The following is a 25769-nucleotide window of genomic DNA, read 5'->3' on the forward strand; positions in this document are numbered from 1 at the left end:
TGGAAAAACAGTTTATTAACATATAAAAAAGCTCTCCATAAAGCCAGAACTGCATACTTCTTCTTCTCCTTTCGGCTGCTCCCTTCAGGGGTCACCACAGCGAATCATCTGCCTCCATTTAACCCTATCCTCTGTATCCTCCTCACCCACACCAACAATCCTCATGTCCTCCTTCACTACATCCAAGAACCTCCTCTTTGGTCTTCCTCTAGGCCTCCTTCCTGGCAGCTTTAACCTCAGCATCCTTTTACCAATGTATTCACTGTCCCTCCTCTGAACATGTCCAAACCATCTCAATCTGGCTTCCCTGGCTTTTTCTCCAAAACATCTAACATGAGCTGTCCCTCTGATGTCCTCATTCCTGATCCTATCCATCCTCGTCACTCCCAGAGAGAACCTCAACATCTTCAGCTCTGCTACCTCCAGATCTGCCTCCTGTCTTTTGTGAGGTTAATTTATACCTTGACAGACAAATGTCTACTACCTCCCTTTTGTATCCTATGTTAATTCAACAAAGACTTTTAACACGGCTTTGTAGTCACAAGGAAGAAGATGGAAAGTCAGGGAGACGCTAATTATATTATGTATGCCATCCTGTCGCCATGATTTACATGTGGGTGACTGATGTGTAAATTAATGATGTTCAACTGATACAAAAGCTGATCATTTTCTGTGCTCGTGGTCAATTGATATTGATCCGTTCTGCAGAACGTATGCTATGTTGTGACTGTTGCTTTGCCCGTTGCCTTGCCTATTAAATTTGCCATCCTTTGACCTGAGATTTGCCTCCAAGTATTTGTTCCACGACATCTTTTTCTCAATGCCACTGTCTCTAAACCAGACAACATTGCTGGTCTCACCACTGTCTTGTACACCTTTCCTTTCATTCTTGCTGTCACACATCACACCTGACACTTTCCTCCACCCGTTCCAACCTGCTTGCACACGTCTCTTCACTTCTTTTCCACACTCTCCGTTGCTCTGGACTGTTGACCCTAGGTACTTAAAATCCTCCACCTTCTTCACCTCTACTCCCTGTAACCTCACTGTTCTACTTGAGTCCCTCTCATTTACACACATGTACTCTGTTTTATTGCGGCTCAGCTTCATTCCTCTTCTTTCCAGAGGAAACCTCCACTTCTCAAGATTTTCCTCCACCTTCTCTCTGCTCTCACTACAGATGACAATGTCATCTGCAAACATCATGGTCCATGAAGATTCCTGTCTAACCTCATCTGTCAGCCTGTCCATCACCACAATTACCAACAAGGGGCTCAAAGCCAATCCTTGGTGCAGCCCCACCTCCACCTTGAACTCCTCTGTCACCCCTACAGTACACCTCACCACTGTCTTACAGCTCTCATACATGTCCTGCACCACTCGAACATACTTCTCTGCCACTCCAGACTTCCTCATACAAAACCACAGATCCTCTCTCGGCACCCTGTCATACTCTTTTTCCAAATCTACAAAGACACAATGCAGCTCCTTCTGGCCTTCTCTGTACTTTTCCATCAGCATTCTCAAAGCAAATATTGCATCTGCTGTTCTCTTTCTTGGCATGAAACCATACTGGTGCTCACAAATGCTCACTTCTGACCTCAGCCTAGCCTCCACTACTCTTTCCCATAACTTCATTGTGTGACTCATCAGCTTTATTCCGCTGTAGTTTCCACAACTCTGCACATCTCCCTTGTTCTTAAAGATGGGCACCAGTACACTTCTCCTCTATTCCTCAGGCATCCTCACACTCTCCAAGATCTTGTTAAGTATCCCAGTCAAAAACTCTACTGCCACCTCTCCTAAACACTTCCATACCTCCACAGGTATGTCATCTGTCATCATCTCTCTCCCCAAGCCACTACTTTGCAGTCACTGATCTCTTTCAGGTTGGAGCGTCTGCACAAGATGTAATCAACTTGTGTGCTCCTGCCTCCACTCTTATATGTCACCCTATGCTCCTCCCTTTTCTGGAAAAATGTGTTCACTACAGCCATTTCCATCCTTTTTGCAAAGTCTACCATCATCTGTCCTTCTGCATTCCTGTCCTGCATACCAAACTTACCCATCACTTCCTCGTCACCTCTGTTTCCCTCACCAACATGTCCGTTGAAGTCTGTCCCAATCACCACTCTCTCACCACTAGGGATACCCTGAATCACCTCATCCATCTCCCTCCAGAATTTCTCCTTCTCTTCTAACTCACATCCTACCTGTGGGGCATAACCACTGACAACATTCAACATCACATATTCAACTTCCAGCTTCAGACTCATCACCCTATCTGACACTCTCTTCACCTCCAGAGCAAAATCCTCCTTCAGGATAACTCCTACTCCATTCCTCTTTCCATCCACACCATGATAAAACAGCTTGAACCCTGCTCCTAATCTATAGGCCTTGCTACCTTTCCACCTGGTCTCCTGAACACACATGATATCCACCTTTCTTCTGTCCATCATATCAGCCAACTTTCTAGTTTTCCCTGACAAAGTCCCTACATTCGAAGTCCCTACTCTAAGTCCTTCACTCCTGCCCTTCCTCTTCTCTCTTTGCCTACGAACACGCCTTCCTCCTCTCCTTCTTCGACCAACAGTAGTCCAATTTCCACTGACACCCTGTAGGTCAACATCACCAGTGGCGGTCGTTGTTAACCCAGGCCGCGACCGATCCGGTACAGAAGTCATATTGATTGGCATGTTTGATTTGGCTGAAATTTTACATTGGATGCCCTTCATGACACAACCCTCTGCATTTACCGGAATTGGGACCGGCACATGAAGACACTGGATTGTGCCCCCCTTTGGTTGCATTGTGGTCAAAATGCTTTAATGAAAACAATTTGTTTCTCCATACAAGCAAAATTGTTACTCTGTATGCATTACACATACCAAACATTAGCGTTATTCCCACCCGTACCCACTCTCTGTGAATGCATCATATATAATAGCACTCCGTGGACCTGAGTGGACTTGGATGGGCGTTTTGATTGTAACTTTTAATTTGAAAAGGGGGAAGAAAATTCTTCGTAGGGCCACCGACCGGAAGTACCTCATTGGCTTGAGGCGGAAGAGAAAGCGCGAGGAGAAGTTTTAACGTCGAAAACATCGTTTTTTTATAGCGCCATTCACGTTTACGGATCTGGTTTGAGGATGTTTAACAGACAGACGAGCCTGTGGATGGGTGATGTACGTTTGAAGCCTGTTTCTCTGTGCGTGTGTATATTAGCATGGCTACACGTGCTAGTTGTTGCTAACTCGGTTATGAGGTTGAAGCACGCAAAGGGTTATGTCAAACTCCGTTTGTAGGTACTTCATTGTCAGAGCTCGGTGTAATACGTTTTACCAACGCACAGCAGTAACACTGGTGGTTTAACTAGTCATCAAATACACAGTTGTTCCTCTGCTGACGTTAACTTAAGCGCTTAACGTCGTAGCAGGCGTCAGCTAACCAGCTAGCTGCTTTGAGCTAAGCTAAGGTTAAAGTTCCGAGTCGCTTCGTATTGTCATTTCACCAGCCGTGCGTCAACAAACAAACAAACAAATAAATAAATAAATACTTAACACGCGATCTTAACGCTGATTGGCAGAGATGTTTCATTTTTGTAAAGCTGGAGAGAAATAGCATCGTACAATTGTAAATACTTGTCACATCAGATCGGTAAAGAAAAGTTTCTTGCCTCCCCCCTGTGTTTTGACTAAACATCAATGTGCTGAATCTGTTTATGCAGTTTCATATCAAGTCCGGTCAGCAGGTCTATATGCAGCAGCAAACTAATACGATGACTGTTTTCCATGAGAAGTGCAGCCTAAATGGTGACGTATATGAATAATGAGGTTATTAACCCTAAGCACAGATCACCCTATTTTGCAGCTGCATTATAATTGGCTTGTCCAAAGGACAGTTGGGCCATGTATTATTTTATCCAGTTTTTTGATCTTGTGGACATACTCATATACTATTATGAACGTTTGGTTTTGGTTTGTATTAAATGTGTGTTTTTTTATTTGCATGTGTGCTCAGTTGGACCCATACATGGATGAAAACTTCATCAAGCAAGCCTTTAGTGCTATGGGAGAATCACCATTTGGAGTCAAGATCATTACTCACAGGATAACAGGGTAGGTTGTACACAGCACACCATGTTATTCAGCCTCTCTCAGACAACTGCTGCGTTATTAAATGTGCTGGTGGGAGTTCCTCTGTAAAGGTGTTGACAACTACAGGCAAGCCTGTAATGGTGCATTCACATTACTGTGAAACAAACCCCCCTGAAAAGACAACATTGCATCTGCAAAATGTCAGTGTCCACAAGAAGTTACCAAGTCATTTTAGAAACATTGAGCTGATTCTGGGTGAAACATGGCAGTGTACGTCTAACAACATTGTAACAAAGCTAGCATCTAGTGCAGTGACCCCAGAAAGTAAATACTGCATGGAACAACAAAAAAAGATGTTTTTAGACTAACCTACCACTCACCGTTAACCCTAAAGTGACAACAGGATTACTGCCCAAGGCACCTCTGTGTCTGTACATACATACAGCTACATATCAGCATCACATCGTTAGACTCAAATACACCCTTGGTATTTAAAGAGGTGGTCGTTGTTTCATATGACATGTTTCTTTATAAATTTCCTCTGACCAGTGTAACGTTTTCCAAATGTAATTTTTACATAAGCCTTGTGCAGCTTAAATGATTGACAGGTGCAATATTGGCTTCGGCTGATTAAATGTACTCCCCTGTTTACTGACTCAGATGACGAAACAGATGATGCATTGCTTAATCTGGATTTATACTTTATTCCAGAAATCCTACAAGTCCAGCGGTGGGTACTGACATCATTGGTTTTGATATATAGTTCAGGGTTGATTTACGAGTTTTGTCATGTTTTAAGACACATGCTGTGACAGTTTTGGTTGTCTGCAAGTGGGCACAGCCCCAGAGATATTTTGCCCCCCTGTAGTCTAAGGCCTATGGTTTGTTTTCCATTCATCTATAGCTTTTATACTGATAATGCACTTGCTGCTGTATTGCTTTTATAGAATATTGTTTCTTCATGACTATCCTGACATCTCTCTGCTCTTGTACAGTGGTTCAGCTGGTTACTGCTTTGTGGAGCTGGCAGATGAAGCAAGTGTTGACCGCTGTGTCCAAAGACTCAATGGAAAGCTGGTTCCAGGATCAAATCCGGTAAGTCTTATAGTGTAGTCCTTGCCACAATATGTTTATTGTATGCTGGAATTATATAAATACTGTTAAAAATGTGATACCGCGTTCCGTTTCTTCCAGTATTAGATTTATACTAGCAAGCAGTATATAATTGTTTATATGGCTGTGGATAGTGGAGCTCAACTAGTCTTGGTCTGCTTTTGTTAATAACGCAATAGTATTGGATGCTAATCAGTCAATTGTAACCAGTCACACATAGGTTAAAAGAGCCCTACCAAGAGAATGTGCTTTTTGTGTGCTTTGACCACCATTATTGCACTTTCCCAGTCCATGTAAACCAAAATTTTAAATAGCTATGTATACTACAGAGTAAAACTGCATTCTTTATTGGCTGCAGTGACAGCAAGTCTTACCTGAGGGTCTGTTAATGTTAAAACAAAAGGAAATCATGGTTGAGCAAGCGTTAAGTGGTTAATAAAGTTGCAAGCTTTGGCTGCTTGCTAGTGAATTTGAAATGCTGTTGGCTCTGTGAGCTGGCCAAGCTACTGGACTCCCCTGTCCATCGGCCTGTACCTGCTGCTGAAGGTGGCTGAGAGGCTGCTTGTACATGAATGTACTTTGTTTGAAGCTGGTGAATAGAGTCTCTGGTAGGAACTAACTGAGGAATGGGCTTATGGCTGGTCTGGGTGGTGGAGGTATGTATACCCAAATAATAACCATAATAACTCTACTCTCTATTTCCAGCAATATCAGTGCTATAGTACACATCTTGGTGTTTGAAGCTGTCTTAGTGTGTGCCTTTTCTCTCCCCATGTGCAGCCCCGGAAGTTTAAGCTAAACTATGCCACCTATGGAAAACGGCCAGAGGCAGGGTAAGAGATGGCTTCCATTCACCTTTTGCAAGTTCTTTAAGAATGCTACATATCTTTCCTGTAAGAAACCCAAACTGTTCTCATTATTTCATATCAGAATAAAAAACAAAATTTGTTTTAATATATTATATATGCCTTATAAAGGCATTTGACAAATTAAATGTATTCTTCTCTGCCTGGAATGTGTTTTAAATTTTTTTGTAATAATAAATTGTAATGTGAATTTTATTCACATTGCACGTCAGGACAATAACAGAGCCATGAAGGGCCATGTAGACCTCATGGTAAAATTGTGCAAAACATAGATCAGAACAAGAATATAAAGGCCTTGATTAACTTGTCTGATTTGGGTTAAACAGTAACATTTTGCAGAAACCCAGCTGTCCCTTTAATTTCCTGACAATGATATCAGTATTTAGAAAGAGAATATTTCATCAGTCTTTCCTTCCCTCAGGCCTGAATTTTCAGTGTTTGTAGGCGACTTGGCCTCTGAGGTGGATGACTTTCAGCTACACCAAGTTTTCAAGAAGTACCCTTCCTGCAAAGGAGCCAAAGTCGTCACTGACCAGTATGGATACTCCAGGTATGTCAGCTCACAGAGATGGAACAGACTGTGACGTGGCTTAAGAGATGTTATAAGTATTGTTTGACAGCAGATGATTTCTTAAAATGCATACTTTCTTTTCCGTGGTGTATAAGATTCTGTTAATATAATATTAACACTTTCCTGGTTTCTGTGGTTATTTGAATGGCAGTGTTATGGACATTGACCTCCGTTACAGCTTCATCTATTTTCGAAAAGAGGCTACAGAAATGTTTTCTTGTGGTCTTATGCTAAAACTATTGTTTTCCCCATATAGGCTAAGCAAGAGCAACTCACAATTCAAGTGATGCTACTTCATGTTAAAAGTAAAACCACAAGTTTCAGTTCTACCATAATAATACCCATTATATTCTGTTTCCAATTATAAGTGGCTATTTCATGCCAAGTATCTAGCGTGTGTCTGTGTGAAGAAGAGGTTTAACTGTGTTTTGACTTGCAGAGGCTATGGCTTTGTCAAGTTTGGGGAGGAGAGCGAGCAGAAGAAGGCGATTGATGAATGCCAGGGAACGATGCTTGGAGGAAAGCCGCTCAGACTCAGTATCGCTGTGGCAAAGAGGTAAGGAATTGGCAAAGAAACATGATGGAACATGGCAAAGAATATAAACAGTACATCTTCACAAGAAGAAGAAGTGAATAAAGAAATGACCAACCCTAGTCTCCTGCACCAGTAAATCTGCTGCCTCCAGTAATATTTGCAGTTAAACTTTGCTGCAGAAGTACTGCAATTTGAAGTTTTATCTGTTTTCATGTTGATTTGGATGACAGCAGAATTAAATTCCCTGTTTTCATTAAGTCAGTGTATTTTTCATTTTGCAGCCAGAAGATGAGCACCTACCATGGGGCCCAAGGCCAGAATTACCATAGCAACTACAATCAGTCCCAGTCCAGTTACTATGGCAGCCATAGTGGGAGTCAGGGGGGTTACTACTCCCAGTGGGGGGGCTATGACCAGTACAGTGGTTACAACAGCGGCTACAACAGTGGCTACAGTAGTGGCTACAACAGCGGCTACAACTATAACTATGGGCCCTATGGATACCCCCCACCAGGTCACATGATGCCCCCACCTCCCCTGGGGATGCCACCAATGTCCACTGACATGTCAGGAGCTGTAGAGGTGAGGGAAAAACTCAACTTTCATGCTTAAAGGAAAACTTTTGACTTTATGGGACATATGCTTCACTGCTGATTGTAGTTCAGGGGTTGTTGGCCCAGGCTGTTTAGCCTAGCCTAGCACCAAGAACTGAAGCAGGGGAAACTGGCAGATTGAGCTAACAGCTTCAGGTTATCTGTTTTTATATTGCATCATGTTATCTCTGTTATGTTTGTGCCTCATTGCACAGCTCGCATCTGACTAGAAGTACCAGCAACTTTAATATGAGGAGAACTTTTAAATGTCAGAGGTGATTCTAGGATCAGACATTTACAGTCAGAACCCTCAGCAACTTTGTTTGCTAATGTTAACTAATGTTAGGACACATAATTCAAAATCAGTTGAGTGTGACTACATTTTTTTTTTTTTTTTGTTGGACTGGTGTGCTTAGCACTTTCACAGGTCTGTATGTATGACCCTATCATTATGTTTTCCCCCCGTGGAGGTTGGAGCATATTAAAAACAGAGTAGGGGTGGGTCCTTGCCTGTGATTGGCATGTTCTGATACACCAATGTGAGTTTGAAATCATAACCTGGCCATTCATGAATGACAGAACAGGGGGAAGTGAAGTAGGCCTATACACAGTTTTTTGTCAAGAAAAATGCTGCGCTTAACATGAATACAGAGGGGAACTAACAACTTCACTGGCTACAATAAAAGAACAACCAGGCACCAGTGGGTGGGACGACATCTTATAGTTCCTGAAGTAAAGTGTCCAGCTGAACTAAATGACTACAGTGGTGTCTCTCTCCTGCATCAAACCAAGTGACTGGCAGAAATGTGGTTATGCTGGCAGTACATGGCAGCATGTATTTGTTTGTTGTAGTAAACTATTTACTTGCAAATCCCTGAGTACCTGATTTTAAATTCTGCTATATATCCAAGATGTTTCTTTATGGTTGAAAAGGGTTGTAGTTAGTAATAGTAAAATCCTGAAGGTTTGGGATTAAGGCTCATCACTTAAGACTAACGTAACATTTCACCTCTTTCTGCAGCAGACACACGAGGAGACTGAAGATATTGAGGACGATAATGCAGAAGGCAAGATCCTGACCTCTTTTTAAAATTTTTATATTTTTAATTATTTTTTTATATAATCGTCTGATTTCTAGCATTATTATTTAGCTATGTGCTCTGGCCATTGGTAGACACATCCTAAGTTGTGAAAAAGCTGAGGAACAATGTGTTCCATTCACATTACATGCTTTTGATATACAGTATAATCCCCTCAAGTGACTTGGGTCCGCTATGTACATATATTTTCCCCCTCACAGACTGACCACATCATTTTTCAGTCAGATGGGCTAGTTGTGCATCTGGTCCTAGATCCATTTCATATTTGATCTCCAATTACGCAGCCAAAATTCTAACATCTCCCTCATATCTCCTGTCGTCATCGTGCAGTGTTGGCTGGTAAAAACACAGTAACTTAATAGCTTTTAAGGAAATTGTTGACTGTAACTCCCACACAAATGCTGATGTTTTTCTTACCCACGTGGCTCCCATTTCATGTGTGGCCGTTGAGGACCTCAGCAGCATTCACACTGGACCAGGGTACATGTCACTTACAAAGATGGTCTGACAACAGCGTTGTTATTGAGCATGAAGGCCTTTATTGTGAATGAGCATTACTACCACAGGTTCATCCAGTATTGAACTGATTTATTCTGGAGCATCTCAAACATTGGCATAGTAAACGTAGGTGGTAAGTGTCATATCATGGGGATTTGGGACGATGTGGGGCAGTAAAATTGTTGATTGATTTTATTTTATTTTTTTAAATAAGGGTTATGGTTTTAAATAGCTCACAGATATAAGTCTGTCTGTTTCAAAAGGAGTTGTGTGTCTAAGTATCTTTGTTTTGGGGTATTTTACAGAACCCATCCCTGAATGTGATGTGGATCAGTGGAACAAAGATTTTATGCAGCGCAGCGAGGAGCTTTATGATGCCATGATGAACTGTCACTGGGAACCCCTGAATTCTGTTGACTCTCCCATCAGCTCCCTCTCTTGATAACCTCTCCCCTTCATAATGGTGGAATATTTCATTTTTTTCTGATTTTTGTACTCCGAGTAATCTTCCATGATCTAAGGCTCTAAGACCTTATAAAAGCCACTTCAGATCACTGTCTCAGTACTTTATCTGACAGCACATACAGAGAAACTTGTTTAAGAACGTACTTTGATTTTTTTTTTTTTTTAGGCAGCGTACAGACAGCTACAGGGTTTGGGATGAAATGCTAAAGTTGTCCTCTGCTGATGACTGGCACTGTAGCAGTAGCATGGCAAACTGAATGTTGTGCATCAGTATTTCACCATTTAATGATGTCACGGAGGAACAAAAATGACCATCAGTTATTTCTGTTGATCCTTGTTGAAGTGGCCACACCAGCAAAAGGTAACTTGAATAAGGCCCCAACTCTTTAGCGAGAGAGTTCCAGGCTTTGTTTAAAATACAGTGATGCCTTTATTGTCAACTTCCATGTACCTCTCTCAGTCCAAGATTTTTTTTTCTGTAGTTCATTTTTAATGAAGGATCTTCCTCTTTTTTTATTTTTTTGATCTACACTGTTGTATTTAATGAACATTATCTGACTAGAAGTAAGGAAAAAGTATGGGCTGATCAGCAAGAAGTCTCATTTATCACCGTTTCCTAGTCAACGAGCATGGTCTGTTTCTATATAATAGATGACTGATACACCCTCTCAATATGTCTGAGCGCTGTGAAACTGTATGTAATGACTTTTTGAGGTTGACTGCTGATTCGCTGTAACAGGCAGCTTTTATTCCCTGCTGTCTGATGGCTGTTTTGTATATGTTTTCTTCCTGGAGACATTTTATCAAAAAAAGAAAAACTAATTAAGGAGGAAATGGTCTTGAGTGTTCCTTATTTACTGAAATATATGAAGGAGCTTGTAATTCCATATGCAGTATGTAGATTGTTGTGATTGTTGCAGTCCCAGCTGGATATTAATATCCATCAAATTATTTACTTTTTTTCTCAGGATTGCAAATCAAACTCTAAGCTGTGGGTTAGAGCATTTGTCTGTGCCAACAGCTGTCACTTGACTCTTATGTCAAGGACTGACTCACTGCATGTTGCAGAAAATCAGTCTATTAAGGTCTTGCATTGGTATATGTTAGAAAAAAGCACCTACAATGCACCTATACATCTTAAATGGCCGCTTTGTCTGTTTGATTGATTGTTTCAACAGGACATTTGGTTTTGCTGTAAAATGTGGACAATGAACCCAATTGGACATGTTTTGTGTTTGCTGTGGAATCCATGGTCATCTTCAAACAATCACTCTGACCTAATCATCCATCGTGTCAGTGTTGACGTGTGTTTGAATGTCTTTGTTTGTCAGTTAATTGCAGTGATTGTGGCTCAGCCCTCAGTGCTGCTGGTCTTTGTGTGAAGCAGCCCCAGTCCAGGCCTTCCAGGACAACACCAGCTGGGCCCCAGGCGGTACCAGCCCTCATACAGTCCCCGCCAGCTGAGACAGCCTAGGGCGCCCCCTAGTAGCTGGGTAGGGAACTGAGGGAAGTAAGCTAAGAGACAGAGGAGGAGAAAGATCCAGAGTCCGAGCAGGAGAACGCAGAACAGGAAGAGGATCCTTAGAGGAGCATCTGAGATCCCTCCCAAACTCAGGTATGGACCAAACACAGCTGTTTCCTCTGCCAGCAGCAGGCAGCAGAGACAGAGAAGGAAGACATCCTGTGAAACTTCATATCCTCTCCATAGCATCCCAGCTTTCAGGCAGTCAGACTTGCTCTCCCCTTCTCGCAACACCAACAAGGGCTGTTCTGGGTTCGTCAATAAGGGTTCATAGCAACTTCCTGTAGCGTTGTCCAGGAGGTCCAGGAATTTGCAGAAAACAAGCCACAGTGCACCAGCCCCCCCAAGCCTGGAAAGGTGACGGACAGAGAGAGCAAGGGAACGGCGGATGGAGAAGGAGAGGAGGAAGACAAAGGCGCCGACAAAGATACAGGTCCAGCCCCATCCAGAGCGCAGGAACATCCTAGAAGCAGGAGAGGACTGATAATGTTAGAGGAGGGAAGAAGTGACAAGAGAGGAACTACAGTGGGTACGGAAAGTATTCAGACCCCTTTAAATTTTTCACTCTTTGTGTCATTGCAGCCATTTGCCAAAATCAAAAAAGTTCATTTTATTTCTCATTAATGTACACTCAGCACCCCTTCTTGACAGAAAAAAACAGAAATGTAGAAATTTTTGCAAATTTATTAAAAAAGAAAAACTGAAATATCACATGGTCATAAGTATTCAGACCCTGTGCTCAGTATTGAGTAGAAGCACCCTTTTGAGCTAGTACAGCCATGAGTCTTCTTGGGAATGATGCAACAAGTTTTTCACACCTGGATTTGGGGATCCTCTGCCATTCTTCCTTGCAGATCCTCTCCAGTTCTGTCAGGTTGGATGGTGAACGTTGGTGGACAGCCATTTTCAGGTCTCTCCAGAGATGCTCAATTGGGTTTAGGTCAGGGCTCTGGCTGGGCCAGTCAAGAACGGTCACAGAGTTGTTCCGAAGCCACTCCTTTGTTATTTTAGCTGTGTGCTTAGGGTCATTGTCCTGTTGAAAGGTGAACCTTCGGCCCAGTCTGAGGTCCTGAGCACTCTGGAAGAGGTTTTCTTCCAGGATATCTCTGTACTTGGCCGCATTCATCTTTCCTTCAATTGCAACCAGTCGTCCTGTCCCTGCAGCTGAAAAACACCCCCACAACATGATGCTCCCACCACCATGTTTCACTGTAGGGATTGTATTGGGCAGGTGATGAGCAGTGCCTGGTTTTCTCCACACATACCGCTTAGAATTAACGCCAAAAAGTTTAATCTTGGTCTCATCAGACCAGAGAATCTTATTTCTCATAGTCTTGGAGTCCTTCATGTGTTTTTTGGCAAACTCTATGCGGGCTTTCATGTGTCTTGCACTGAGGAGAGGTCTCCGTCGGGCCACTCTGCCATAAAGCCCCGAATGGTGGAGGGCTGCAGTGATAGTTGACTTTGTGGAACTTTCTCCCATCTCCCTACTGCATCTCTGGAGCTCAGCCACAGTGATCTTTGGGTTCTTCTTTACCTCTCTCACCAAGGCTCTTCTCCCACGATTGCTCAGTTTGGCTGGACGGCCAGGTCTAGGAAGAGTTCTGGTCGTCCCAAACTTTTTCCATTTGAGGATTATGGAGGCCACTGTGCTCTTGGGAACCTTGAGTGCTGCAGAAATTCTTTTGTAACCTTGGCCAGATCTGTGCCTTGCCACAATTCTGTCTCTGAGCTCCTTGGGCAGTTCCTTCGACCTCATGATTCTCATTTGCTCTGACATGCACTGTGAGCTGTAAGGTCTTATATAGACAGGTGTGTGCCTTTCCTAATCAAGTCCAATCAGTTTAATTAAACACAGCTGGACTCCAATGAAGGAGCAGAACCATCTCAAGGAGGATCAGAAGAAATGGACAGCATGTGAGTTAAATATGAGTGTCACTGCAAAGGGTCTGAATACTTATGACCATGTGATATTTCAGTTTTTCTTTTTTAATAAATTTGCAAAAATTTCTACATTTCTGTTTTTTTCTGTCAAGATGGGGTGCTGAGTGTACATTAATGAGAAATAAAATGAACTTTTTTGATTTTGGCAAATGGCTGCAATGACACAACGAGTGAAAAATTTAAAGGGGTCTGAATACTTTCCGTACCCACTGTATATTTTGTCATGTTAAGTGTAGTAGTGAAACATCACCACATTAACTGACACATCATTCTAGTTACATTAAAGCACTGTCTTTTATTTTCTTGCACTGCCAGACTATAGGATCCTCTAATAGCCCCTACACAGCAATTCCAGAATACTTTGTTCATTCCACACAGAAAGGCCCCTGCCGGGTTTCGAACCAGGAACATTCTTGCTGTGAGGCAACAGTATAACCACCCATCCACCTGCCCCAAATGCTGTACTGTAATGTTATACTGGAAAAATAAACTCAGCAAAACTCAAGAATTTCAGTATATAGATGTAGAATTTCTTCAATCCCAACCATGGGCTCAACAGAAAACAATGGTGAAACAACTTCAGGTAAATGTATCCAATCATTTGAATATGTCCTGTTTCAAAATCGCAACAAAGAGTCCTCAGAAAATTCTCAGCAGGCTCAAAGGTTTCTCTCAGCTGTACAAAGCATTTTAGTATCATTTAGAAAAGGTTTTGGAATCACTGGTCTAATAAGTTATTCTCATAACTTAAGAGATACATCCTGCTTCAGGATTAAACAATTACACTTGTATTTTAAGAATAAGAGTTTTTCCTTTGTAACTTGATGCGGGCCTGAATAAGACGCCCTGACAGATGCAACGCCATGGCACAGTAACACCACTGGTCCGAAACAGACATGTGAGCAGGAAGCAGTCTCACCTGTAGAGAAAGTGGCTTCTCTTAGCAAAGATGCTGTGGTGGGATACCCAGAGGCTCAGTGCAGGACCGAACAGCACCACTGCAGAAAGCAACAGGTGGAAGTTCTTCCGGAATATAGTGTTTCCCAAGAGCCGGGCGGCCAGGTCCGTCAGGACTACCAGCACTGTGTTGAGAAACATCTGAACCCAGAACCACAACAGACATTACAATCGCCTGCAGCACAGTGTTTGTGTAGTTGATCCACAGACTAAACAGCAGGCACTGTCTCATGTAAGTTAATCCTGACTGGAATGAACTGAACACACTGGTAACTGATGATTACTGCCTTTTGCTGGATAATTTAACATTTTCCAGAAGCTTGGTTGTATTTAATCAGTTTATTCAGATTAATTTTTTAAACACAGCTGATAATAGGTGCACTGACTGGATTGGGTTAACCCAGATCATGTGGAAAGTCAAACCTACTGGCTGTGTAATAAAAATAGTTGAAATCCACCAATGTGATTCAGCTAGCCGCTTATGTACAGCACCCATGCATAGAGTTGTGCCAGGTGATAAGAATAGAATGAAACCTGGCCTCTAGCATTCCACAGACTGAAATACATGCACACTGAAAATCCAATCACAGGAACTTCTATTCATTCACTACAGTTCACTGTATCTACTAGTAGCTTCAGTGAAATGCAGTTGGCCGTAGCTATTTCAAAACCCTTTTTCACAATGCAGCTGCTTTTTAAACCACATAACTTTTGTTTTGTTGGGTTGTGTTGCAGCTGCAGATGTGAGATAAAGATCAATCATCTCTGACCTTGTGTAGCAGGTTTCTAAGTGTCCTCTTCCCACTTTTCCTTGTTGTGCAGTGACTGTCATTGGACACTTCCAGATCGCTTGTGCAAAAATGCAGTGGCCACCACCATAATCCGCTCACCAATGGCCACCACCGTGTTGAATCTATGCTGAAAGACGTCCAGTGGTTGGAGCTTCAGAATACCTCTCCCATTTAATCAATGTCCACAATAACTGTAGTGTCACTGCTCTTCTCTGTCACTGACACCCACCTTCTTGAACACACACACCATGTCATATGGCTCCTGGGCCTTGAAGGTGTCATATTACTCCCACTAATAGTACTGAAGGTTGAACCAATGACATCGATTCCTTGGTGTTAGTATGGATATCACTGGATTTCTGACTAATCTTCATTCATAGCAGAGGCTGAGAGTAAAGTAGGCAACAATGACAGGTGCTGATGTTACAGAAAAGTAACAAATTAACCTTTAAAATTAACCTTTGCAATTATGTGTGACTGTATGGGTATTCATGTGTTTATATGTATTAATAGCAGTAACCTTTGTTGTGTATCTGGGCTCAGACTCAGCTGTTGCAGCATCTGTCTTTGTCAATCAATGAATGGCAACACAGTTTGCACACGTTTACTGTCCTTTCTGTCTGTCTTCACTCTCTGTCCAATTTCACTTGTTTTCATAGTCTTTAATTGACTCTGGCCAAGACTGTTCTATCAATGATCTTCACATTCACCTTGGATCCACAAAGCTCTGAAGTCAAATTCACCCTCATTACCTTCCAACTCATACAGGTTGTACAGTGTGTAATGAAAAATGTACAGTATAAGCAAGCTTGAGATATATTGGACTAATATGAGATGACAACTTAATTCAACAAATGCAAATTACTCCCCTTTGCAGAAATATTTGGACATTTTTCTTGTTGAGGAAGATAAAAGTTAGGTAAGAACTTAAGGTTATTCTATTCACGTTTGTACACATGTACACATATACCATCACCAGCAGGCTAACGTAACATACAGTATATGAGTAAGTAATATCTTTCAAAATACAGTTGCAAAGTAGATTAGAAAAAACAAACAATAAAAGTCTTAAAATCCAGAGCAAGAGTCTAAAACATGGTAATCAAAATAGTTCAAACAATACATCACTTAAGTGAAGACCTAAGCTCCATCTACAGGACAGGTAACCTAAATGACAAGTAAAAATTGTGGGACCATAGATAAGACCCTGCCAGAGGGTCTCAAAGTTAGGCTCCTTGGAAGTTGGCATGTCATATGCATAAGCAGAATCAGAATCAGCTTGTGCACACAAACAAGGAATTTGGTTCTGGCTCTGAGCTCTCTATATGTACAGGAATTAAAATAAACTTTTTTTTAATTTTTTTTTTTAAATGAAGGGAGGAGGAAAGCAAAAGAAATTTTAAAAAATGGCTAGAAAACCTGACCATTAATGCCTTTAAAACAGGCAATAAAATTTTAAAATCAATGTTAAAACTTACAGGTAGCCAGTGAAGGGCAGTGAGGACTGATGCAATGTGGTCACTTCTCTTTGAGCATGTGGAAAAAGTAGCTGCAGCATTTTGTAGCAGCTGTAGTCTTTGAATGTTTCAGCTGCTAATATCAGAACACAGCACTGCAATAGGCCAGTCCAAAGGAAACTAAGTCACGGATAATCTTTCTAGATGTAAAGAATGATCTGATCTCAGCTAAACAATATATGGTTGTACGACATCAGTTATCTGACTGCTGAAGGGCAACACTGAATCAAATATAACAATCAGATTTTTATCAGAGTTTAGAAATGCTACTAGTGCTGGAGGCAGAATGTCTACCTAAAATTATTTCTGATTTGGTGTCATTCAACTGCAGTTTTAATTTCACAAGGCAGAACATCAGTACTACCAGGCTTTATTGGGACATAGGGCTGCATATCAGCCACAAAGCAATGAAAGCAGTGAGTATAGAGGACTAATAGAGGACCCAGAATGGACTCCTGGGGAACCAGACAATTGAGGAGGAGGCATCTCTGAGCATAACAGAAAAAAAATTATGTTGGACAGAGATAAATCAATACAAAGCCACATAAATAATGCCAACAGTTTGTCAGATGGTTGTTCAAGACACTGTGGTCCACTATGTCAAAGGCAGAGCTGAGGTCAAGGAAAATGAAGGCTGGAGACAGGGCTGCATAGCTGTAAGCAGTAAGTCATTTCTAACATTGACCAGTGCAGTTTTGGTGCTGCACTTGGATTAAAAGAGAGACTGAAAAGGTTGATTATTGTTCATAAAGCAGAATGTGTAAAACTGACAATGACAGTGGGAAGATAAAAGTTAATAATAGCTACAATATCTGGACTAACTGCTTTATAAGAGCAAGTGGGAAGGGCAGGTAGATAATTATGGACATGCAACAGCATCTTCCAGAGAAGCCAGAGATTTTTTCACTAATGTAGTAGTGCTGAAGATGGGCAGGGCTCAATGTCAAGCTTCATGATTTTTTTTTAAATATTAATGTGCTCCCAAACCTCCACTATCTTTTTGTAGAAAGGTGCTGATCTCTTTGGGGAGGAATAAGTTGTATGGCTAAGTAGGAGACCAATCACTGTGTTTATGATTTTAAAGAGAATTATTAGATGATAACCCTGATTAACTACTACATGAGAAAAATCTGACTTTCTTGCTTCCATTATTGTACCCTAGTAAATGTACATTAGGTGTTTAAAGGAAGCAAGAGACTCTCTATTGTCTAAGAGGAGCTACAGAATCTATGATATTTTTGAAGGAGCTATGAAAAACACTGACATGCTGCTCTACAGTGAGGCCCAGGGAACTAAAAATGTGTCTAATGTATTAAAAACCTGGAAAAATGCATGGGAATTGGGAAATTGTTTAAATAAAATGCAACTGCCAGCACTGCTGAAGCTTACTGCTTAACACATTATGTCTACTTTGTTTTAATTTCCATTTTTAATGCTAAGCTAAATTAGCCTGCAGTAGATAGTAGCTTTCCATCTATCCAGGTCACCAGTCCATCACATGGCCACATAGAGACAAACAACCTCACACACTCACACTCACTCCTATGGGCAATTTAGAGTCACCAATCAACCTGACATACATGTTTTTGGACTGTGGGAGGAAACCAGAGTACCTGGAGAAAACCCACACAAGCACAGGGAGAACATGCAAACTCCACACAGAAAGGTCCCTGATGGGTTTCAAACCAGGAACCTTCTTGCTGTGAGGCAACAGTGATAACCACTTATACATCGTGCCCTTTATTTTAACATGCTGGTATGGGATTAATCATTTAAAAAAGCAAAAATGAATATACTGTAGGAACTGCTGAACTTTTGTTTGATCTAAGACAACCACATGTTCACCACTGACTTACTTTGCATGCTGACAAACCAATCCAACATTATCAATTCAACTGTATGAAAAAAACATAATTAATTAATGTTACATAAGATACAGTTCAACATCAGTTCATACGAACATATTTGGAACATGATCTAATGGTGCTAGTAAAGAAGGACTTTAGTTAATCTGAAAAAAAGGTAAGGAACCATTCATATAGCTCAAGATGACAAATTTGCCTCAGGGGACTTTATACTGTGCAACACGTTCTGTCCTAGGACTCTTAAATGAGATAAGAAAAAATCAAACAGACATCTGGTATCCAGTGGGCATGGAAATGTGGTCTGTTTCTGTGCTATGCATTGATAGAATATTTGAGACTAAGATCAACTAACCATAAGGATAATGGCAACAAGATCAATGTAGTCATGTTAATCCAGTATCTTCTACCAACACGCACAAGCATAATCACCATCTTTTATGTGACAGGTACGTTTCACTGCAAATTTCATTCGGTATGATTCTACAGGTCTACTGTGGGTTCCCAGAACCAGAACCAAACAAAGTGAAGCAGCATTCAGTTTCTATGCTCCTCACTTGTGGAACAAACTTCCTGAACACCTGAGGTCTGCTCAAACTGTCAGCTCATTCAAATCAGGACTGAAAACACTGTTGTTTACTGCTGCCTTCAAATAATTGTTCATCCTTGTTTCCTTAATGTGTCTTATTTTAATTTACTTTATTTGATTTAAATTTATTTTATGTTAAATGTCTTTCAGTTTTTTTTTTTCAGATGCTCTTTTCAATACTTTTAATGTAATTATATGCCTTGTAAATCACTTTGAATTGCTATACAAATAAATTTGCCTTGCCTTGCCTATAGTATTAATGATTATAAAGCAAGACACCCAGGTCTGAATGTGGAGTGTTATTTGTGGAGCATCTATTTGGCAGACATATAGCAATTAATGCAATTTCGTTGATTCTTACATATGAGGTGTACTAGATACAGAATGTTAGAGAAATTAAAATGTTTACTCTCTTGTGACCTCCTATGACCTGATCCACCTTACTTTAGTATAACTGAAGCACTTCTCAATAGGGCCTATTGTGCATTGTAGAAATATAATTGTTGCTCTCAGTGAGAACAGTTTGCTCTAACCTTGACTATTTGATAAGGGCCCAGATGTCTTTCTGTGTGAAATCCCCTCCCTTTTTCTTGTTTCCATGAAAACTGTTAGGCTGCAAGCGGCCAGTGATCCTCATGCTGTACCAAGGTGCTGTGTGATTGTTACTCCTTGCAAGTAAAACTTCTATATAATCTTACCGAAGTTCGTCCTCTGAGTCTATTTGTTAAAAGGATTTACCTAACACAGAACAAAAGTGTTTTAGTGTGTAGAGTAACAGTTACATTTCTGTGCTGTTACTGCCATCTGCAGGCATTAGAGAGATGTTCTGTAAGTTAGCTCGTGTGCAGACTACTGTTATCAGCCAGCTGTAAAATATCACCAAGTTAGACACATGATATTGGACAGCATACTGTCTATTAGAAGTTTATAATACAAATAAAGAAATGTATCAAATTAGGATAGAAAGGCCACATAAAGAGAAAGCTGCTGAGGAGCCAAGAAATTAAAAAGACTATAACTGAACTGAAAACTGTGTCTTGCTTGGGTATCTGATGGAGAAATACTAAAAACATCTGACCCCACATAACACCACTGATAATGTGCCAAGTGCATAAGAAGTCATGATTTATCATAGACTATACTGATTTATCACACAAGTTCTGAAAGTTTTATGGGGGACAAGTTGGGCAGGTGCTGCATTAACACAGCTGTTGTACTTGGCATAACTTGGCATCTCTTACACATACACACAAACACTGGTCTATTTGTAGTTGTGAGGACACTCTGACATGATAATAATATAAAACTAATATTTGTCCGCACAACCATATAAAGCCATGTACATACACACTTAAATCTGGAGCATTTGCATCATTGTATAAACAATGTCCTGTGATGGACTGGTGACCTGTCAAGGGTGTACCCCTGCCTTTCAATTACTTAATTACCCTAAATAGGAATAAGTGAGTGTAGATAATGGATGGATGGATGTACAAACAACTTTTCTAACCTGACCATCTGCTTTTTTGAGCATTTGTCCTGTTTACTTCTTAATATTACATGTTTGTTTATGACTGTTTTAGGGTTCTATTTCTCCATGTAGTTTGAAAACAAGGTACAAAAGAACCAGATGTCTATACCATAAAATAACCTCACAAAGAAACATCCATATATATGTACATTTTATTTCAATTTCAGATTTCCTCTAACCACAGCAATGCAGGTTACCTGTGCTGACCTGGACCATAATTACTGTGCTAGTTTTTCAGGTAGCATCACTCATATATGCAAAATAATCTTCCAATAATATTCATCATGCTTCAATTGCTCTTAGTTACTGCTCTGTTACATGAAGTCCAAATGAACTCACCTCAGGGAATGCTGTCATACAACTCTGAAACAAAATAGCAAATACCGATTTTTCATGAGAGTGCTAATATTTAGGCAGATCCAGTGAGCAACTGGACTTTGTTTTTCTCTTGTTTCTGTTTTCACACTGCTAATTTCACATGTAATTTGTGATATTACCTAAATGAAGCAGTTTGTAGGTCCACATATTCACCCCTCCCTATGCTGCTCCTCCTAGTTCAGATCCATTAAAGTGCCCTGATCTGAGTGGAATCCAGGCAGCCAGAAGAACTGGCAGTTGTAAAATCTCACTTCTAATCCTTCATAAAACACTGACTGACAACAGAAACAGCTGCTTGCCTTATCTGGTTTGCCCTGCCTTGCTGATGAGTATGTTCCAAAGCAGTGAGCCAAAAAGGAAGGATGCTGTAAGGCTGCTGATCATTCCTACCAAAAGACAAAAATACCTCTGACTGTTAAGCAGAATGAAATTCAGTTCTAATATCAGAATGAAGTGAATGATTACTGACAGGCAATAATGTAAATCACAACACATTTTACATATATCCCTTATAAATCTAGGTACCACACAATGAACTGAAACAGCGCTTATTAGTTCAAGAGTGTAGCTGTGGTGGATATTTCTTGCCTATGACAGTATGGTTCAGTTCTGTTCTATTTAAAATGAGCCCCTATCTCCCTGGCTTCTATCAGACTAAAAATGCCACTGATAGTGTGACCAGTAACAGACTGTTTGTGTAGCCTGTTTGCAGTGGAAGGCTGTGGGGTCACACAAGGTATCGTAGAAAAGGTTTATTAATATCCATCACACCCAGTGTATTAACAAACTGCACACATGCTTAATACCAAAATAATGAGTGAGTACAGCTTTCTATGGACAGACCTCTTACTGTCTAGGAGTGGACCGGGACTATTATAATTTAGTTTCATACACACAAAAAGCATGTTTGATTTTAAAGATAAGATTATTTATAATAATAATAATAACAATAAGAAAATCTTTATTTGTCCCACAATGGGGAACTTGCATTGTACAGTACAATAAGTACAGTACACACCAGAGAGAGTACACAAAGAGCCAGAAGTAGCAAGATGTGAGATAAATAAGAAATTAAAAATATCAAAAAAAGTACTAAATGGAATAAAACTATGAAGCTACAAAAACAAAAAAAGTATATACAATATGTGCCTATGGGTATGTACAGTATATGGACATCATTGGATATATAAATAAATACCAGGTAAAGTGACTACAGTATATTGCACTGTGATTTACATTATACTACACTATTGTACATTATTACAGCTGATGTTCCTTGACTGAGTAGAGGACTGTGTTCTAGGTACTATGTTAACCGACAATGCAGATATATTGTAGATTCTCCATGGGTATCCAATACAAAAATGTCTTTAAATTGACATGAAAGTGTCTAGAACTGAACTGAAATATACCTGTGACAAAGATACTCATGTGTCTATAAGGTTCCATTATTCACTCTGCCAGTGTCCAAACAATCAAACTGCTGTGGCAAAAAGCACTTGGAGGCAAATCTCAGGTTATAGGATGGCAAGTTTAATAGGCAAAACAGAAGAGTCACAGCAGAGCATTCGATCTGCAGAACGGGTCAATACCGATTGACCCCGAACACAGAAAATTATCAACTTTTATATCCGCTCAGCAGTATTAATTTACACATCAGAGTCACTCACATGTAAATCATGCTGGCATGGTGGCATATGTAATATAATTATCCTGTCTATGGCTTTTCGTCTGCTTCCTAATGAATACAAAGCCGTGTCAAAAGTCTTTGTTGAATTCACACAGGTCACACAGGAAGGTAGCAGACATACTGTCTTTTACATCCATGCAGACATGAAGTCTGTCAAGGTGTAAATTTTCCTCACACATACAAACAAAAAATTCAAGGTCAGTGCATAAAGCCATTTGTATAACCGTGTGTACTAGAAGTCCTAAAACTGTCCATCTGGTAACTGGGCAAGAAGGACCTTTTTATTGGAATGAGGTTGGAGGTGTGGTTTAGAGCTATGTTGATTGATAAATGACAAAGTTTGCTGTTCATAAGAATCATCTGCTAATGTGAACTGTGTCTCCCAGAAATAAGATCTCTGAAGACATATGATCAATAATAGTTAGTCTGTATAAGGCTGGAAAGGGATATAAAGTAATCTCAAAGTGTATAGGCATCCATCAGTCAACAGTTTAGTACTGTGGCTACTGTGCCTAGAAGTGGGCACCCAGGCAAATTAAATCTGAAAGCACAAAGATAAATTCTCAACAAGGTAAAGAAGAACCTACGAGTTACAGCTAAAGGGTTGAAAGTTTGCCAAAGTCCTTGACAGTCTGCAAGGCAACCAAGACATTGTTTTGTGGACTGATAAAACAAAAGTTGAATTGTTTAGAAGGAATATTTGGCACTATATATAGTGCATAAAGGGCACAGCTTACCAACATCAAAACATCATTCCAAAGGTGAAGTATGTAGTAAGCATCATGATTTGGGCTTACTCCAAAGCCACAGGACCTGCACCATTTGGAATCATTGAGGTGAAAAGGAATTCCCAGGTTTACAAAAATATCCTTCGGGACATTATCACAGTGGTTGTTGACCAGCTGAAGTTTAGTAGAAGCTGGGAGATACAGCAGGACAATGACCCTAAGCGTCAAAGCAAACCCACCACAGAATGACCTCAGAGAAAGAAAATGTACTTTTTGGAGTGGCCCAGTCAGAGCCCAGACCTTAACCCTATAGAGATGCTGTGCAATGATGCCAAGAGCTGTTCACACGAGACATCCTACAAATGTGTCTGACCTGAAGCAGTTCTGTGAAGAGGAATGGTAATAAATTCCTCCTGAACACTGTGCAGATCTGATCTAGATCTACAGAAAGTGCTCACTTGAAGTAATTGAATGTTTAATGGGTAAGTTAAATAGAGACATGAGAAATTAGAATTGTGTTATCAGCTTAAGCACAATGCATTTGTCAGTTGTTGTGACTTAGATGTAGCTCAGATCACATTTTACAATACTTTTTCTTGCCACTGTATCTATGAAATGAGCAAGTTAAAACATCTAGTAAGATGCAACTTGAAACCTTTAAATAAGAAATGAAATAAAATACTGTCTCAAAATGTTTCTATTTGTGTTACAACAATCTCTAAGCATTAGCATCCTAAGATTAGTCAAGAGCAAGAAGTCAGGTAGGATAATCATGCTCTCATTCTATTCTGGCATAGCCACTGATTTATCAAAATATATTCTAACAGGAAACCATATCTGACTAATATTAAGTCTTTTGATTCCTCAGTAATAAACAAGAAATCATCTGCATATAGCACAGTCCTCTATATGGCAGATTATATTTGGAAACCTAATACACTATTGTGATAAAACACTAGCATCAGAACTTTTCTGACTTCGCCATAATTTTTTGTCCTTTTGCGGAGTAAGAGCAGAACCCTGTGGCATTTTTAGAGTCATGAGTGAGAAGGTAACCCGTCCTCCAAGGCAGTGCACAGGATTCTGGTCCCAGCAGAGGAAGCACCTAGAGGAGAACCTGCCAGAAAACATGTACATCTGTAAGTCTGAGTTGTCTTGCTCGCCACTCTGTTCTGCAGGATTGCAATGGACATTGTGGGGACATTAGTACATCCTGATATAGCTGAGCCTGTGCTGGCTAATCTTAACCCAGAGCAAGATGCCCAGCTCCTCCAGATTTTTAGGGCCCTGGACAAGTTTTGACATGCCCTGACATTTGTACTTTTTCAGTCTCTTTTCAACATATTAATGGCTAAAGTCTGATAACACTGTAATCAGCACAAACTGGGCTACAATAATATGTGAGCAGCAAGTTTATACCTGACTGTGTTGAGAAAACAGCGTTTATACATGGTTAGTGAAAAACAAAAATGTTTAAGTCACGGAAATAAGGCCATAAAACCAGTGTTAATTTTGTTGATGAAATATTTTCGTTATAATTTTCGTCAACGACACGTTTTTACTAACGAAAACGAGAAGATAACTAAATAAAAATTAGGTGATGATGACGAAAACTATAATTAAAGTATATTGACATTTTTGTTCACTAATAAAAACGAGACGAAAATGTGAGTGAGACGTTTTTGGAAAAGATCCAATCAGAATTAATCTTGTAAGATGTGCACATTTGAAAAGTAACTGATCCACCCGGCAACGCGGGATGCGCGAGTACAAAACATCATCGTGCATACATTGGGTTTCTGTCTGACTTAAACTATAATGAAATGGCAACAGCTGGGAGAAAATGTTTGATGCAAAACAGTTTGATACAGAACATTGGTTCACAAGACTTTTGAGAAGTGTATCTTGTAGCCCAGAGTGTTTGATTCAAAATGATGTGAAAATCATCATCATTCACAGAAAACAATACACTGATTTAAATTTTCTAAGACACTTTTTGTTTAGAAAAAGACATATGCAGGAAGGCGTGCCTGATCGTGAATAATCATGTGATTCACCTGAGAAGACAAAGACCCACATAATGAGCTGCATAATGAGCCTTTTAGTCAGGAATGTGCCTGAGAGGGAATTACTGCAATGCAATGCAGATGCAAACGTTCGTCATCTGAGTCGCATTTTTCCTCTGAGGACAAAGTAAACTCTTCGTCACTGTCCAGAACCATCCAAAATGCTTCTTCACCCGTGTAGCGTGCCATCATCCAGACACCATCCAGAAAAAGTGAGTAAATTCTAGGATTGACATTTTATGCCATTTCGCAGGGGTGTGTACAGAACTACCGGGCTCACCTCAGGTTATTTCCATATGAACAGTGTGCTCAGTGTGAGGTGGGATCACATTAGCTATAATGAGGTGAGACTT

General features: G+C 40.4%; 2 protein-coding genes across 2 annotated transcripts; one reads left to right on the forward strand and one right to left on the reverse strand.

Moving 5' to 3' along the window:
- Positions 1-3035: 3035 nt before the first annotated feature.
- Positions 3036-10637, forward strand: trnau1apb (tRNA selenocysteine 1 associated protein 1b). Its single transcript, XM_026313240.2, has 9 exons — positions 3036-3188; positions 4024-4121; positions 5096-5195; positions 5994-6046; positions 6501-6629; positions 7090-7206; positions 7467-7767; positions 8800-8845; positions 9682-10637. Exons 1-9 carry the CDS (start codon positions 3153-3155, stop codon positions 9816-9818), a joined length of 1017 nt encoding a protein of 338 aa, XP_026169025.1. The 5' UTR covers positions 3036-3152; the 3' UTR covers positions 9819-10637.
- fitm1l (fat storage inducing transmembrane protein 1, like) lies at positions 9961-15323 on the reverse strand. Its single transcript, XM_026313241.2, has 3 exons — positions 15035-15323; positions 14227-14405; positions 9961-11826 (listed from the first exon to the last, which is right to left on the reverse strand). The coding sequence occupies exons 2-3, from the start codon at positions 14403-14405 to the stop codon at positions 11193-11195; spliced, it is 813 nt and encodes a 270-aa protein (XP_026169026.1). The 5' UTR covers positions 15035-15323; the 3' UTR covers positions 9961-11192.
- Positions 15324-25769: the final 10446 nt, after the last annotated feature.

The sequence above is a fragment of the Mastacembelus armatus genome, chromosome 17 (genome assembly GCF_900324485.2).
Source record: "Mastacembelus armatus chromosome 17, fMasArm1.2, whole genome shotgun sequence".
In the NCBI taxonomy this organism is placed as follows: domain Eukaryota; kingdom Metazoa; phylum Chordata; class Actinopteri; order Synbranchiformes; family Mastacembelidae; genus Mastacembelus; species Mastacembelus armatus.